Source organism: Phyllostomus hastatus, unplaced genomic scaffold (assembly GCF_019186645.2).
Source record: "Phyllostomus hastatus isolate PE091 unplaced genomic scaffold, TTU_PhHast_1.1 phas_scaffold_182, whole genome shotgun sequence".
NCBI lineage: Eukaryota > Metazoa > Chordata > Mammalia > Chiroptera > Phyllostomidae > Phyllostomus > Phyllostomus hastatus.
The window spans coordinates 11598249-11611145 of record NW_025334013.1 but is presented as its reverse complement, the minus strand read 5'-3'; the positions used below and the strand labels follow the sequence as shown (position 1 = coordinate 11611145).

General features: G+C 54.9%; 1 protein-coding gene across 3 annotated transcripts in view; it reads left to right on the top strand.

The window, feature by feature from the left end:
• Window positions 1-12897, top strand: part of TMCO4 (transmembrane and coiled-coil domains 4) — a 79984-nt gene that overhangs the window by 57204 nt on the left and 9883 nt on the right. For 2 of the 3 annotated variants that reach the window (XM_045859548.1, XM_045859547.1), the window contains one exon: window positions 11134-11251. In XM_045859548.1, coding sequence (XP_045715504.1) covers window positions 11134-11251 — 118 coding nt within the window. Of the gene's footprint in view, window positions 1-2021; window positions 2217-11133; window positions 11252-12897 lie in introns of those variants that run through there. The other variant, XM_045859550.1, reaches the window with a different exon arrangement.

Genomic DNA, 12897 nt, shown 5'->3' with positions numbered 1-12897 from the left:
CATATTAATGAACCACCTCGGTCCAGGGCATTCTGTAATGGAAACTGTGGGGTTTCTTTTCCTGGTATCTGGGACCATCAGGCCTGCTTAGCTGGTTTTGTCACCACGGTTATCTTTTGGGAACTCGCCAGGCCCGTTGTGCAGAACAGGAGATAAAAACCCGTTTCTGTCTGTGGGTCAGCGCATACCCCACCCTTGGTGTTGGAATGACAGGGCCTCAGTTTGGGGGCCCCTGGCGCTGCCACCCCAGGACAGGAGGTCCCTGTGTGAACCCTGACCTTTTAGGGCTTGAGTACAGTCTTCATTGTTCTTTCATTTCCTCCGTCTTTTGTTCAGTCAGTTGTTCACACCTCCGTGTATCTCCGGATTTATGCAAAGCCCCGGTCCTGTCCTCAGAGGGTCTGCAGGGGTTCTCACAGCCACAGAAGCAACAATTTAATGGATAAATAAAAACTGTCAGGACCAGAGAAAACACGAATCTGAATGGGGCTCGTAAGCCAGTTGAGAGGGTCAAATGCTGGGGAGCAGGGCCTGCAGTGGGAGGAGCTTGGCACCCCACGGCCAGGCCTGGGTCCGAGTTCCAGCTCTGCCTCTTACTGGCTGAACAAACAGGCGCATGGACTTAGTCCCTCGGCCTCCATCTCCCAGCCTATGAAATGGGTCCAGGGACACCTTCTCCGGAGGATCATTAAAGGGGGTAAGTGAGATACTCTATGTAAAGCACTTAGCAGAATGGCTGGCTGGTCGTAGGTACTCCGTAGCCACCGTTTTTGTCACTGTTGTGGTTATGACAACACCTTCTCCTGATTGCCCAGTTGCTGCCATTGAGCTGCGAATCTAGCCTGTAGCTTCCTAGCAATCAAAGCCCCAACGGAAGGTGTCGGCAGCCTGTTTCTCATTTCTCACGTGGAGGTGCCAGCTGCACAGATGACGAGACCTTGCATTTCAACCGGACTTCCTCCGGGAGCTGCATCCTCTTTAGGAGTGAGCGCCTGTGTTCAGGCTTAATTAGCCATCAAAGCCTCCGACATCTCTGCCTTTGGCTGCTGGAAAGGTCTCGACGGGGGCTTTGGCTTGCAGACCTCGAACCAGGAGGAGAAAGTCCTGGCTGGGAATAATCCTGCAGGAAGCTGCCTGATTGACAGGAAGCGTGTAGCAGGGGCTTCTCTGGAAACTAAGCCTAGAGATCACGATCTCCTCAGCTTTGGCCATCACCTGGGTACTTGGAAGACTGTGAATGAGGCGACGGGCCCCAAGGTGGATCTTCCTCGTGGTGACTTTCCGTTTTGTGACTTAGCAGTTGCTAGAGATTCAGGAGGCTTCATGGGACTGTCTGAGCCTGGATCACAGGCTCCGTGAGCGCTGGAAGGCGGGGTGAGTCTGCCCTGTGGCATTCCACTGCAGAAGTTTGCTGGGGAACAGCTGCTCATCTCCAAAATAGGAAGCCCAGCAAGGGGAGGGAAGAGGAAGCTGGTAGTCATTGACAACCTACTGTGTGCCGGGTGGGAACAGAATCCCATCTCGACTTTTTCCCCATGCACCTTGGAAGATGTGGACCTGGTTACACCTGGAACCAGGCGGTGTGCTTCCCATTTGTACGGAGGAGGAACCGGAAGCCCAGGGAGGTTGAGTGACTTGTCCAGGGCCCTTCATTACAAGGGCCCAGACATGAAGCTGTTGAGAGGAGGGAGCCTCTCCTCCAGATGGCAGGGAGGGCTTCCAGGAGGAGGTGGCAGGCATTGAAGGACAAGTGAGCCTTGGGCTATGCGGTGGGAGGCAGGAAGCCTGAGAGCCCAGGATGGACAAGAGTAAAGGTCCAGAGGTAGGAAAGTACATGGTCCAGGAAGGCAGCACCGAAGCCAAGGCTTCTGCTGGGAAGGTGGGAGAAGTAAGGCTGAGGGACAAACAGGGTCCAGAAGGCAGGGGCTGGACCTGTCGGATGAGAAGCAGAAACAGGGATGCAGCTCTGACTTGAGTCTTCAGTTTTTAACTTTCACTCAATGTATTTATTTATGCATCAGCAGCGGACTTCTGCAGAGGACCTACCGGGGGCCCGTGGAGGGCACAGAGGGGTCAGAGGTCAGCAGACTTCATCCCCACCCAGGATTCCAGATAGGAGAGAACCTCCCTTCTGAACGCAGTCCCTACCCTGTCCTGCGGCTGTCCCCACTGGAGCTGCACGTACACACCGGAGTCCTTTCCTCTCGTGCTCCACTGCCCCAAGGAAGGGGTCTCCAGCCCCCCGTGTGGCCCCACCTCGGATCCCCAGTAACCGGGTGTGTCGAACTGCACCAGACGAAGCCAGCTGATTGAGGGCCTTTCCTTCAGCCCTTCCCACGTGCTGTCTCCTTCACTCTTCGTCACAGCCAGCCAGAGGGAGAGGGACACTTGTCCCTGGTTCTCCAGAGAACAGGCCCAGAGGTCTCCGGGGGGTTGTTCACCATCCCCCAGCTTGTAAGCCACAGAGCTGAGGGGGGCCCCAATCCTGTCTGTCCGACTCCCAGCCCTGCCCCTGGGGACCCTTTAATTTTACAGCTGAGTGGTGACCCGGCTTGCCCAGGCTGCACAGCAGGTCCAAGGCAGGGCCGACCAGGTCTGTAGTCCCAGTCTCAGGGCTCCCCTCGGAGACTCTGGGGAGCAGTGGCTGCACTGGGGGGCGGGCAGCCCAACTACTGGCAGGGCGCTCTCACCCTCTCCAGCTGGAAACACATCCCAGGAAGCTCCAGCACCTGGCCAGAAAGGCAGCCACAGCGCCACCTTGTGGTGGATTTCGGTGGGGGGGCACATGCGGCACAAGGGAGGGGGCTCCTCCAAGCCTTGGGTTTGCACCACGTGCTGGCTGGGGCAGGCCTGACCGCCCTCCATGGAGGGCTTGTGTAAAGCCAAGTAGCTGCTCCTGCTTCCCGAGAAATGTCTGTGCCACCTACTTACCCTTCTGGTGCACATTTATTAGGCACCCAAAATACAAAGAGGGGAAGGAATTGATACTTATCAAGTGCCTGCTATGACAGGTGTTTCTAGGATTCTGGGGCCATTCTCCAGGTGAGGAAATGGGCAGGTGCCCGCTGGCCCCAGCCCCCACAGGCATCAGACCCCTATCAGAGTGAAAGCTCCGCCTGTCTAAGCATGAGTGGACTTCCAGGCTGCGGCTGCCCAGCGTGCACTCTCCTTTCAGTGACCTCTCTTTCCTCGGTGCAAATCAGGAGGAAAGGATCTAACAAAGCCCTTCTCATAAGAAAGGATGAAGAGATACACATTGGCTCCCATTAATGACAAGTCACCTTGTTTTAAAATGATCAAAACACTAAAAAGGGGGTCACGTGGCTCTTTTTTTTTTTTTAAGGTGAATGGGAGGTGGAGGTTGTGTTCTGATCATTTTACAGCAGTCACTGGGAGGCCCCTGTCGTGTGGCAGACCCCAGTGGAGAAAACCACTGGCAGAGGGAGGAGAATCGATGGCCAAGTTCACGGACACGCATGCATGCTCACAGGGACGCCCAAAGACACAGGCGGGTCCACAGTCAGGGCTCCAGCCTGGCCGGGCCGCTCCAGCGAGGAGACTTCCTGCGGCCGGCGCTCCCCGCCCTGCCCATTCCCACCCCGATCGCTGCGCCGTCTGTTCCAGGGCCGGAATGAGCCATTGGAAAGCTTAGGAGGGGGTAGAAGGAAGCAACCACGGGGAAATCTCATTTTTGTACTTGGATCCAGTCAAATGAAGCAAACTGCTAGTTGAAATAGGACCACCTTTTGAAACAGCTGCACTGTTGGAAAGCGGACCGGGTGTTGTGGCCCCACGAACATCAGAAGCGAGCTGGACTCATGGATGTGAGAAGGCGGGGATAGAAGGGAAGTGCATGTTCTTTGCTTAACACACAGTTTTGCAAGGTGTCATGGCTGTCGAAAGATTTTATATATTTTTTTAAGATTTTGTTTATTTTCAGAGAGGGGAACGGAGGGAGGAAGAGAGGGAGAGAAGCATCAATGTGCAAGAGAAACATCAGTTGGTGCCTCTCACATGCCCCCAAATAGGGACTAGACCTGGCCCACTACCCAGGCCTGTGCCCTGACTGGGAATCAAACCAGTGACCCCTGGGATCACAGGCTGGCGCTCAGTCCACTGACCCACACCAGCCAGGGCTCAAGATTATGTTTGATGGCAAAGGAAAACGGGACAGGAGAGTAGGAGAGAAAATGGAGGAAGAACCAAGTTCCATTGCACCACTTCCTGTGAGACTGTGGACAAATGACCTGAGTCTCTGAGACCAGCTTTTCCCACCATACAATGGGAGAGCTTGTGCTTGCCTCCTAGGATCGTGGTGAGGAGTAAATGAAATAATAGATGTATAAAGCACTTGACCTGTCCTGAAGCAAGCTCTGATGCTTATAATGATGATGGTGATGGTGGGGGGTGATGATCCAGGGGGAGGATTCAGAAACAGAATTCCAGAACTTTTTTTTTCCTTGAATTTCCTTTTTTTTTTTTTAGATTTTATTTATTTTTAGAGAGGGAAGGGAGGGAGAAAGAAAGAGAGAGAAACATCAATGTGTCGTTGCTAGGGGCCATGGCCTGCAACCCAGGCATGTGCCCTGACTAGGAATCGAACCTGCGATGCTTTGGGTCACAGCCCGAGCTCAATCCACTGAGCTACGCCAGCCAGGGCAGAATTCCAGAACTTTTTAAAAAGCCTTTGCAGCAAGCTCTCTCTCCAGTTTCATTCCCAGCGCCTGTGCATTCAGACCATCGTGACTGTCCATAAGGTTTGCTAGATAAAACCAAGGCAAAGGAGTTTGTCAATAAGCTCACACCCATGCGTCCCAACATCCTGACCCTCGAGTCCCGAAACTCCCACTTGGCTGAAAACTGTCCCTGAGCCACCTGTAGGCACCAGCTGAGAAGCAGAACAGGCTGTCATTGGGTCAGCCAGCCCTTTCATCTTTGCGAGAGCAGACATCACCCTTGATGCAATTTAGTCCCTGCCGTGGAATCCGCCCACCAGCTGCTTTGACCTCGGACAGACCCAGCTTTAGTCCTCACAACGGGGAGCACCGAGGGCTCAGGCGTGCAGGTTCATGTCCTAGGTGCCAGGATGCTGGTGATAGCCAAACCACGTTGCATGGCCCAATGAAAGAGATGGGGACCAAAGGGGGAGATGGAGGCTTCCTCATCCCCTAAAGAATTCATCCTGAATCCTTATGATATATCCAAACAGCCTTCTCTAAGCAGTTCTTGCCAGTGTGAACCTTATTCCAATAGTGCGGGGGGGACAGCAAGGAGAGTTGGTCAAAGCTTCCCTTCTGCCTGTAGCTCTGTCTCCCCTTCCCGCTGTCTCCCTCCCTCTCCCTGTGGCGCCTTCTCTGTGTGTTTATCATGCTTGTGAGGGTGCGTCTCTGGAAGGGATTTTGTTCGTGTTGGAGGCAGCTCATACCATTTCTTTCAAGGTCTGTCTCCTGGACCCGCGGTCAGGAGACCGTTCCCTCCTGCGTTCGCCTCTTATCACACGCTGCACACCCAGCCCACCGCCGGGAGGGAGCAAAGCTGTCTCTTTTACTTCTCAAACCTGAGAGCCTTTGGTCTGTGCAGCCCAGGAGAATCTCATTACTGACAACGTGACAGGCATGCGGGAGTGTGTGATGTTGCCTTTCAGCTGTTTGATGAGACTTCTGGGTAACTTCTGGGGGAGGCGGTTTGGAAACACCTGGAGAGCTCCGCATGGGCCTGCCTCGCTTTAAGAGAGCCCACTGGGTGGGAAAGACAGAAGGACGAAGGAGCAGTTCTTCCCAGAGGCCACGGGCCTCTCCATGGTGCAAAAGGAGTCTCCCTGGGCTCTTAGAAAGAGCTGGCCCTGCTTGGTACATTCAAAGAATGTTTCGTTTTATAAAAACTCAATTTGTATACAATTTTGAAGACCAAGGCGATAGTGTAGGTAAGAGTTTGCTATCGTACGGAAGCTCAGCTCTTACTTGTGTTTGAAAAGCTAAGACAATCCCCAGGCTGAGAAGTGCCACATGGTGATACAAGTGTCCTGTGAGCACCCAGCGGGAATAGCTGACAGTGTAAGGGCGCCTGAGGAGACGGGGGCGGGTGTGTCTGAGCTCTGACCGACACCAGTAAGCAAGGACAGTTGCACAGCAACGTGAAAGCACTCCACACTACGGAGGCACACGCCTAAAAGTGGCTAGGGTGGTAAATGTTATGTTAGGTGTGCTTCACCATAATTTTCAAATGTCTTTAGAAATAGGCAATATTTTTTAGTATGTATGTATGTATTTATTTACTTTTAAAGAGGGGGAAGGGAGGGAGAAAGAGAAGATGAGAAACATCGATGTGAGAGAGACACATCAATCAGTTGCCTCTCGGACCGAATGTGCATCCCAGGCCCGTGCCCCAACCGGAAACGGAACTGGCAACCTTTCGCTTTGCAGGATGGCTCCCAGCCAACTGAGCCACACCGGCCAGGACAAAAGGAGCAATTGTTTAGCCACAGTTTACAGCTCTTCGGCTGCTTCTCTCCGGAGGCTGGGCTCCGAAGGGGACCGAGCCTCCCGTTCACGACCGCCACCTGTCAGCCGTCACCCAGCGATGCCAAACTCCTGAAGCTGAGCCTGTGACCGACCGATGAGGGGCTGGCCAGATACAGGCACACCGAGGGGCCGTCCCCAAAGACGACGCTTCACACACACCTTCCGACCCAGCTGCCAGGCTGAAAGCCTGTGTGGGCATACAGTGAAGCAGACAGCCCTGGCCAAGCCCGGTGCCAGACGCTGCCCTGAGCTCACACCCTCACTCCTGCTGCGGGAAATCGGCACGATTCTATTACCTCCGTCTTGCAAATGAGGAGGCTGAGGCTCCGGGTTGTTCAGTAATTGAGCTCAGTTCGCTTGGCGGCAAAACCAGGATCTGCACATGACTTTGTCCCGTGCTGGAGGCCACTGCTGGGCCAGCAATTCCCGGCGTCCTTGTGCACTTGGGCCTGGCCTACCGGCACCGTCTTCACGGGCCAGCACGTGGCAGCGTAGTCACGCTTTGCCTCCTGGCTGAGAAAATGCGCAGTGACCGAAGGCTGCCTGAATCCTGTGCATCCCACCGGCGTCTGCCGTCTTAAAATTCCAACACCTGACGTGTGAGCCATGAGGCACTTAACTGGCTCCTGAGACCCTCCAAGTCACTCCGGATCTTTGCCCCCAGGGAGTGGGCACCCCGAGCCATACCATGAACCAGCTGAAGGGCCTGGAGACCCTGAGCTTTCTGAGGCTGTGGGCTGGGGCCAAGGAATTCTATAAATAGGGCTTAGGTCGGAACTCCTTGGGAGTGTTGCCTTGAGCCTTTGGGTCACGTGGTCTGGGGGCGGGGTGGGGGAGGAGCTGAGGCAGCTTTAGCTTTGGAAGCATGTTCATCATTCTTGCCCACTGCAGGCTGCAGTCAGTCACAGTACCACCAGTTACCCCCGCCCCCCCACCCCCCGCTGCCCCAAGCACAGCTCAGGAAAAGAGCAACTGAAGAGCTGAGGACCACGGTTGAATACCCTTTCGTGTACCTTCAGCCCGCTTGGCGCTCTTCATTTGCTTTTAGACTGCCTACACAGATCCCCATCTGTGGCCACTGGGGAGAGATTGTACCAGGAGGAAAACACGAAAAGGAAGGAGGAAAAACAATCTCCTTGCATTTGTTCTCAGACGCTGGGTTCACGCTGCTGAGTTGCACTGCTCGCTTTCATTCATCCCACAAATGTTTACTGAGCACAGCCCCTGCGCCAGGCACTGTTCTAGGCGCTGGGGGTTCACCAGTGAGCACGAGAAAGAGCAGGCTCAGGCCTTGGGGAGCCCTCATGCGGGTAGGAGACAGACCGTAGGTGAAACTTTTAAAAGTAAAATAGGTAGTGAGTCAGATGGCCTTAAACTCGATGGGGCAAAAGAATTCGGAGATGGGCACCTGCCTGGTAGGGGTGGGGTCGCGTGTGCCTGCCCTTGGAGGGTGACATTTGAGCAGACAGGTGAAGGAGGGGGGTGGGGGGTTGTGGATGTCAGAGGGAAGAGCATTCTGGAGAGGGAACAGCAAGGGGAAGGCCTGGCGCGGTCTGGGACAGCGAGGCCCCTGTGGCTGGGGCAGAGTGAGTGGGGGGAGGGGTGGCACAGGCAAGGTCACAAAGGGCTTTGCAGGCCCTCGCAGTGACCTTGACTTTTACCCCTTGAGAGATGGGTGCTGTGGAGGGTTTTGAGCTCAGGAGTGAAGGGATGCGACTTTCCCGCAGTATCATTCACATACTACAGAAGTACAGTTCAATGAGTTTTAGCAAATGTACAAAGTTGTCCAAGCACCACCACACCTCAATTTTACATTTCCCTCACCTCCAAAAGATACAGACATCATCGGGGACCCTGCATTACCACTTCTGGCCACAAGGGGTCCCAGCCGTCCGGGTGTTGGCACCCACGGCTGGATTCTTCCCAGAGAGCAGGTGCCTTGAGCGACCGGCCCCCAGAGGGAGCTGCTGCGCTGTCCCTGGCCCTGGGTGGATAACTGGCCCTGTGGGAGCAATGATAACCGGCCTTCGATCGCGGTGCTTTGTGCTGTTACTGCAAAGAGCAGGAAGCGTGGCCTCAGGGACCCGGCAGCTCTCTGTGCAGCCTGAGCGCTGGTCCGACTTTGTTCCCAGCACCTGTGTGACCTTGGGCACGCTCCATCCTCTCTGAGAGTCAGTTCCCTCATCGACCAAGGGGAGGGGCGGAAATAAAACCTCGTTCTCCACAGCTGTGCCAGCAACAAGCCCCTGAAATAGCCCTTGCATCAAGAGGTATCTGAGTCAGCCTTGCTGTTCAGAACAACCCGCCAGCTTCCTGAAGTTTCACATCCTTCTGCCGGAGGGTCATCTCCCCGGAAGCGAGAGGAGCGAAGTTTCAGAATTCTGTGCCACGGCACCGTTCAGCAGCAGAGCCAGCGCAGGGCTCAGAGAGCTTGGTGCCACGGGGGTTCTCAAACTTCTGTCAGCCCGGAACACTGTACTCAGACTCTAACATGGACGCCCACACAGAAAACAGATGCACTCGGGTAGGAAGCTGAGGCCCCGGGAGAGGAAGCCAGCTGTCTTGTGTCACCTAGCAAGAGAGTGGCAAAGCTGGGCAGAGCTGCCCCCTCCTGGGCCCATTCCCCTGGGGGGCACTGAGCATGCAGCTTCCCGAGATGTGCAGGAACTCAGAATCATAAGGAAGTGCCAGATGTGGGGGACTGGGATTTGAACCCAGGGCTTTGCAACTGCAAAGTACCTATACTGGCTTTCCTGAGGGATAGCAGTTCATTCATTCATTCGAATGTCAATTGAGTACCAAGTACGCAGCAGGCACTATTCTAAGCCCATACAGCCGTGAACAAGGCAGGTAAAGCACCCGTCCTCATTGAACCTAGATGTTAGAGGAGGAGACAGACTTAAGTGATGTGTGGCAAGAAGAAAATGCAGCGGAGTAAAGGAATAGAGAGTGACAGAGTGGGGTGGGGCGGGGGTGGGGCATGTGCACCTCTCATTGGTCAAGAGCCATGCTTCTCAAAGTGTGGTGTGCACACCCATCTGTGAACTGTTGGCTTCCAGTCTGATGTAAGACAGGCCTCTTCCCTGCTTCTACAGGACAGGCAGCCCGTGGAGTAGCCCCGGCCTCAACTACCCCTGAACCGTTAGGTCGCTGTTGCGTATTGGCTTGTTAATATCTCCCATCCACGTGTTTGTGACTTGAGTGAAGTTGTTTGGACCTAAGGATGAATGTGTTGGCACTGTCGTCAGAATTGTCGTGCTCCTGAGTGTGTATGGATACAAATGAATGGCAGAGCGACGATGATGTAATTAACGGACACTTATGCTAGAAATGCCAAGAGTCTGGGAAGACTTCCGAGTGTTCGGCGTAGGCGGGGCTGCCCTCTGCTGACCTAACGAGCTCTCTGAAACGTCTGGACATTAGCCCCAGCCGCGTGCCAGGCTGCTCTTCTCCGGCAGCAGTGAAGACCGAGCAGCGGCTCGTGAAGGGGAGGACCTTGCCCGCCAGCGCCGGCACTGTCTTTCCGCCAGCATCACGCCCTCGCATCGTGTCGAGGAGCTTTCAATGAGCGCTGGCAGCCAGACGTCAGCTCTTGGTTGGCTGAGCCGAGTAGAACATTACGCCTCAGTGAAATCTAGACTTTATTTCTTTCGTCTCCCCTTTGCCTGGAATAGGAGTGTAACCAACCAACCTTTCGTCACTTTGGAGGATGCTATTTCCTTTTTTTTTTTTTTTTTACGCTTTTATTTTTAAAGAGAGGGGAAGGGAAGGAGAAAGGAAGAGAAACATGAGTGTGTGGTTGCCTCTCACGTTTCCCCCCCACACTGGGGACCTGGCCTGCAACCCAGGCATGTGCCCTGATTGGACATCGAACCGGCCACTCTTCGGTTCACAGACCCACGCTCCATCCACTGAGCCACACCAGCCAGGGCTGGGGGATGTTATTTCTTGATTAGCTATTTAAAAGACATTATCTTGTATGTTATTGGCTTATGAAGTATTATTATAAATTATAATCCCCACAGTGAACCTGTGTTAAGTAATTTGTTGGCAAAGGCAATCTCGGCCTCTGAGCATAATTTTGCCACGAACAAAACAGTCGGTGTCGCTGATGAGTGCACTCCCTGCCCCGGGAGCCTGTCACCTGTCCCCTCTTCACGCCCACGCTGCACAGGCCCCAGGGGACGGTTGCCAAGGAAGGCCACGGTGTCTCCCACTGGGTGGTGTGATAAGCCAGGACCTGTCAGTTCCTTCTAAGGAAAGACGTCCCATCCAAGTCCATGGCCAGCGTTGAGCCTCATGAATGGTGGGAGTAAACCCAGGTCCCAACTCAGGCTTTGTTACTTACTAGCCATGTGATCTTGAAAATGTCTTTGGTTTTCCTTAACCCTAAAAGTGGGATAATGGTGCTTTGCAGGACTAGCTCAGGCACTTGAGGGGCTTCACCCAGGGCCTGGGACTCAGGAGGTGGAAGCCCCATTACTGTGTGCGCATGGGCATATGCATGAATGTGGGTGTGGGTGCGTGTGTATGCACGTGTGTGTGTGTGACATCCATCCCCACCACCGCTGCCGCCAGGGACGCTGACGGCCTTTTCCGGGTCTCTCACCAGATTGCCACGGGATCGTTGAGGACGTCGTCCTGCTGGGCGCGCCCGTGGAAGGGGACGCCAAGCACTGGGAGCCTTTCCGGAAGGTGGTGTCCGGGAGGATCGTCAACGGTTACTGCAGGTCTGTTCAAGCCCCCGCCAGGGGGAGGGGACACCTAGCGGCTACCATACCCAGGCCCTGTGCTGGGGACACGGGGACCAGGGGGCCCTGGCCTGTCAGTGCTCTGAGCTGGGAAGCCTCTATCCCCCTAGAATGAAGATCCTGAAAACAGTCTCTCGGTGTCAGGCCTGAGACCAGCCTACAGGAGAGACAGGCTTGTCACTGTGATCTGGGGGAGGGGCTTACATTGGTAAACGGGACAAAAACTGGAAAGCAAAGATTAGGCCTCAAGTGGGAGGTCCTCCAACGCCCATGGGAGCTCAAATGTGCTCATGTGGCAGGAACAGGGAAGGGGGAGGCTGAGGCCCCAGAGTGTGGCTGCAAGGCGGGGCCCGGTGATAGAACCGGAAGCTGACAACGATGGGGCCCGCACCCACACCCTGCGAACCACCTCCGGCTAGAGGTGGGGGCCTGCCACGGCTGACGGCTGTGGGCTGGAAAGGAGGTGCCGGGCTTGGGGTTTGAGGGAACTCGAAGGGCTGCAGCCAAGGCTGTGGGGGGAGAAGAGAGATGACACCCACTGCCGAGACCTCAGGAGATGGGCCTGGGAAGGTGCCCGGGCCGTCAGCCCCCAAAGGAAGCAGGACAGGGTGACAGTTTACGAGCTCACAATTAGGGATCACACGGACCTGGGCCCCCATGCTGGCCTCAGTTTCTCCATCAGTGAAGGAGGGATGCTACTCCTGACTCCCCCCAGGATCTCAACGATGGTTCAAGGATTTATAGAGCCGCACGTGTTAAGTACGTGCAGACGATGTTACTGTCCACCAGCAACAGCAGCAGCAGCCACTTGGGATATTCATTCAACAGCCTCTGAGTGAGCACCAGCCTCGTGCCGGGCCCTGCGCTGGGGCTGCACGAGGCAATAAGCCCAGCCCCACGGGAGCTAGCGTCCGGTGGGGAGAGCAGGCAGGAAAGCCGGCTGTTCCCCAGGAGAGGTGCGAGTGTTTAGGGACAGACTTGCCCAGAGCTGATGATGAGAGCGATGTCCAGGCTTTGCGTCTTTCTGCCACTGGGCCTGTGGGTCAAGTGCCTTGGGGGCCCCACTGCAAGCCCCTCGGGGGTATTATGGGATACACAGGCTACGAGCCAGATCATCTTCCCAAAATCTAAACCATTATTCTGAATCCCAAAATCAATAGGCCCCTGAAGATTTTGGATAGGGGACCCATTGTTCGAGGTCATTGCCACAGACGCTCAGAGTACTGACTGTGTCACCAGAGAAGCTGACATTCCAAGCCTAGATCCAAAGAACAAGTTTTAAGTTTAAGAAGCAGTAAGGTTGGGGAACTAGTTGTAGGGGCAAAAAGGAAGAAGGAGGGCAAAATGACTCTGGAGTGTTGGTGGGAGGTGGCCAGCGCCAGTAATACAACTTTTAAAATTACAATAAAAAAATAAGGAGGTAGGACTCGTTGGGGAAGTTTCCAGAAGGCAGCTGGAAGCACACCTTAGAACGCAGAGGACTGGAACTGCGGCAAAGGCCGCGGGCTCGTCGGTTTCAGCTACCGCTGGAGGGACCCGGGAGACCCTTTGACAGGCGAAGTGGAGAGAGAGGAGACGCTGGACTGCCCAGGCTTGGGAGTCCATTTCAGGGTGGCAGGAGGAAG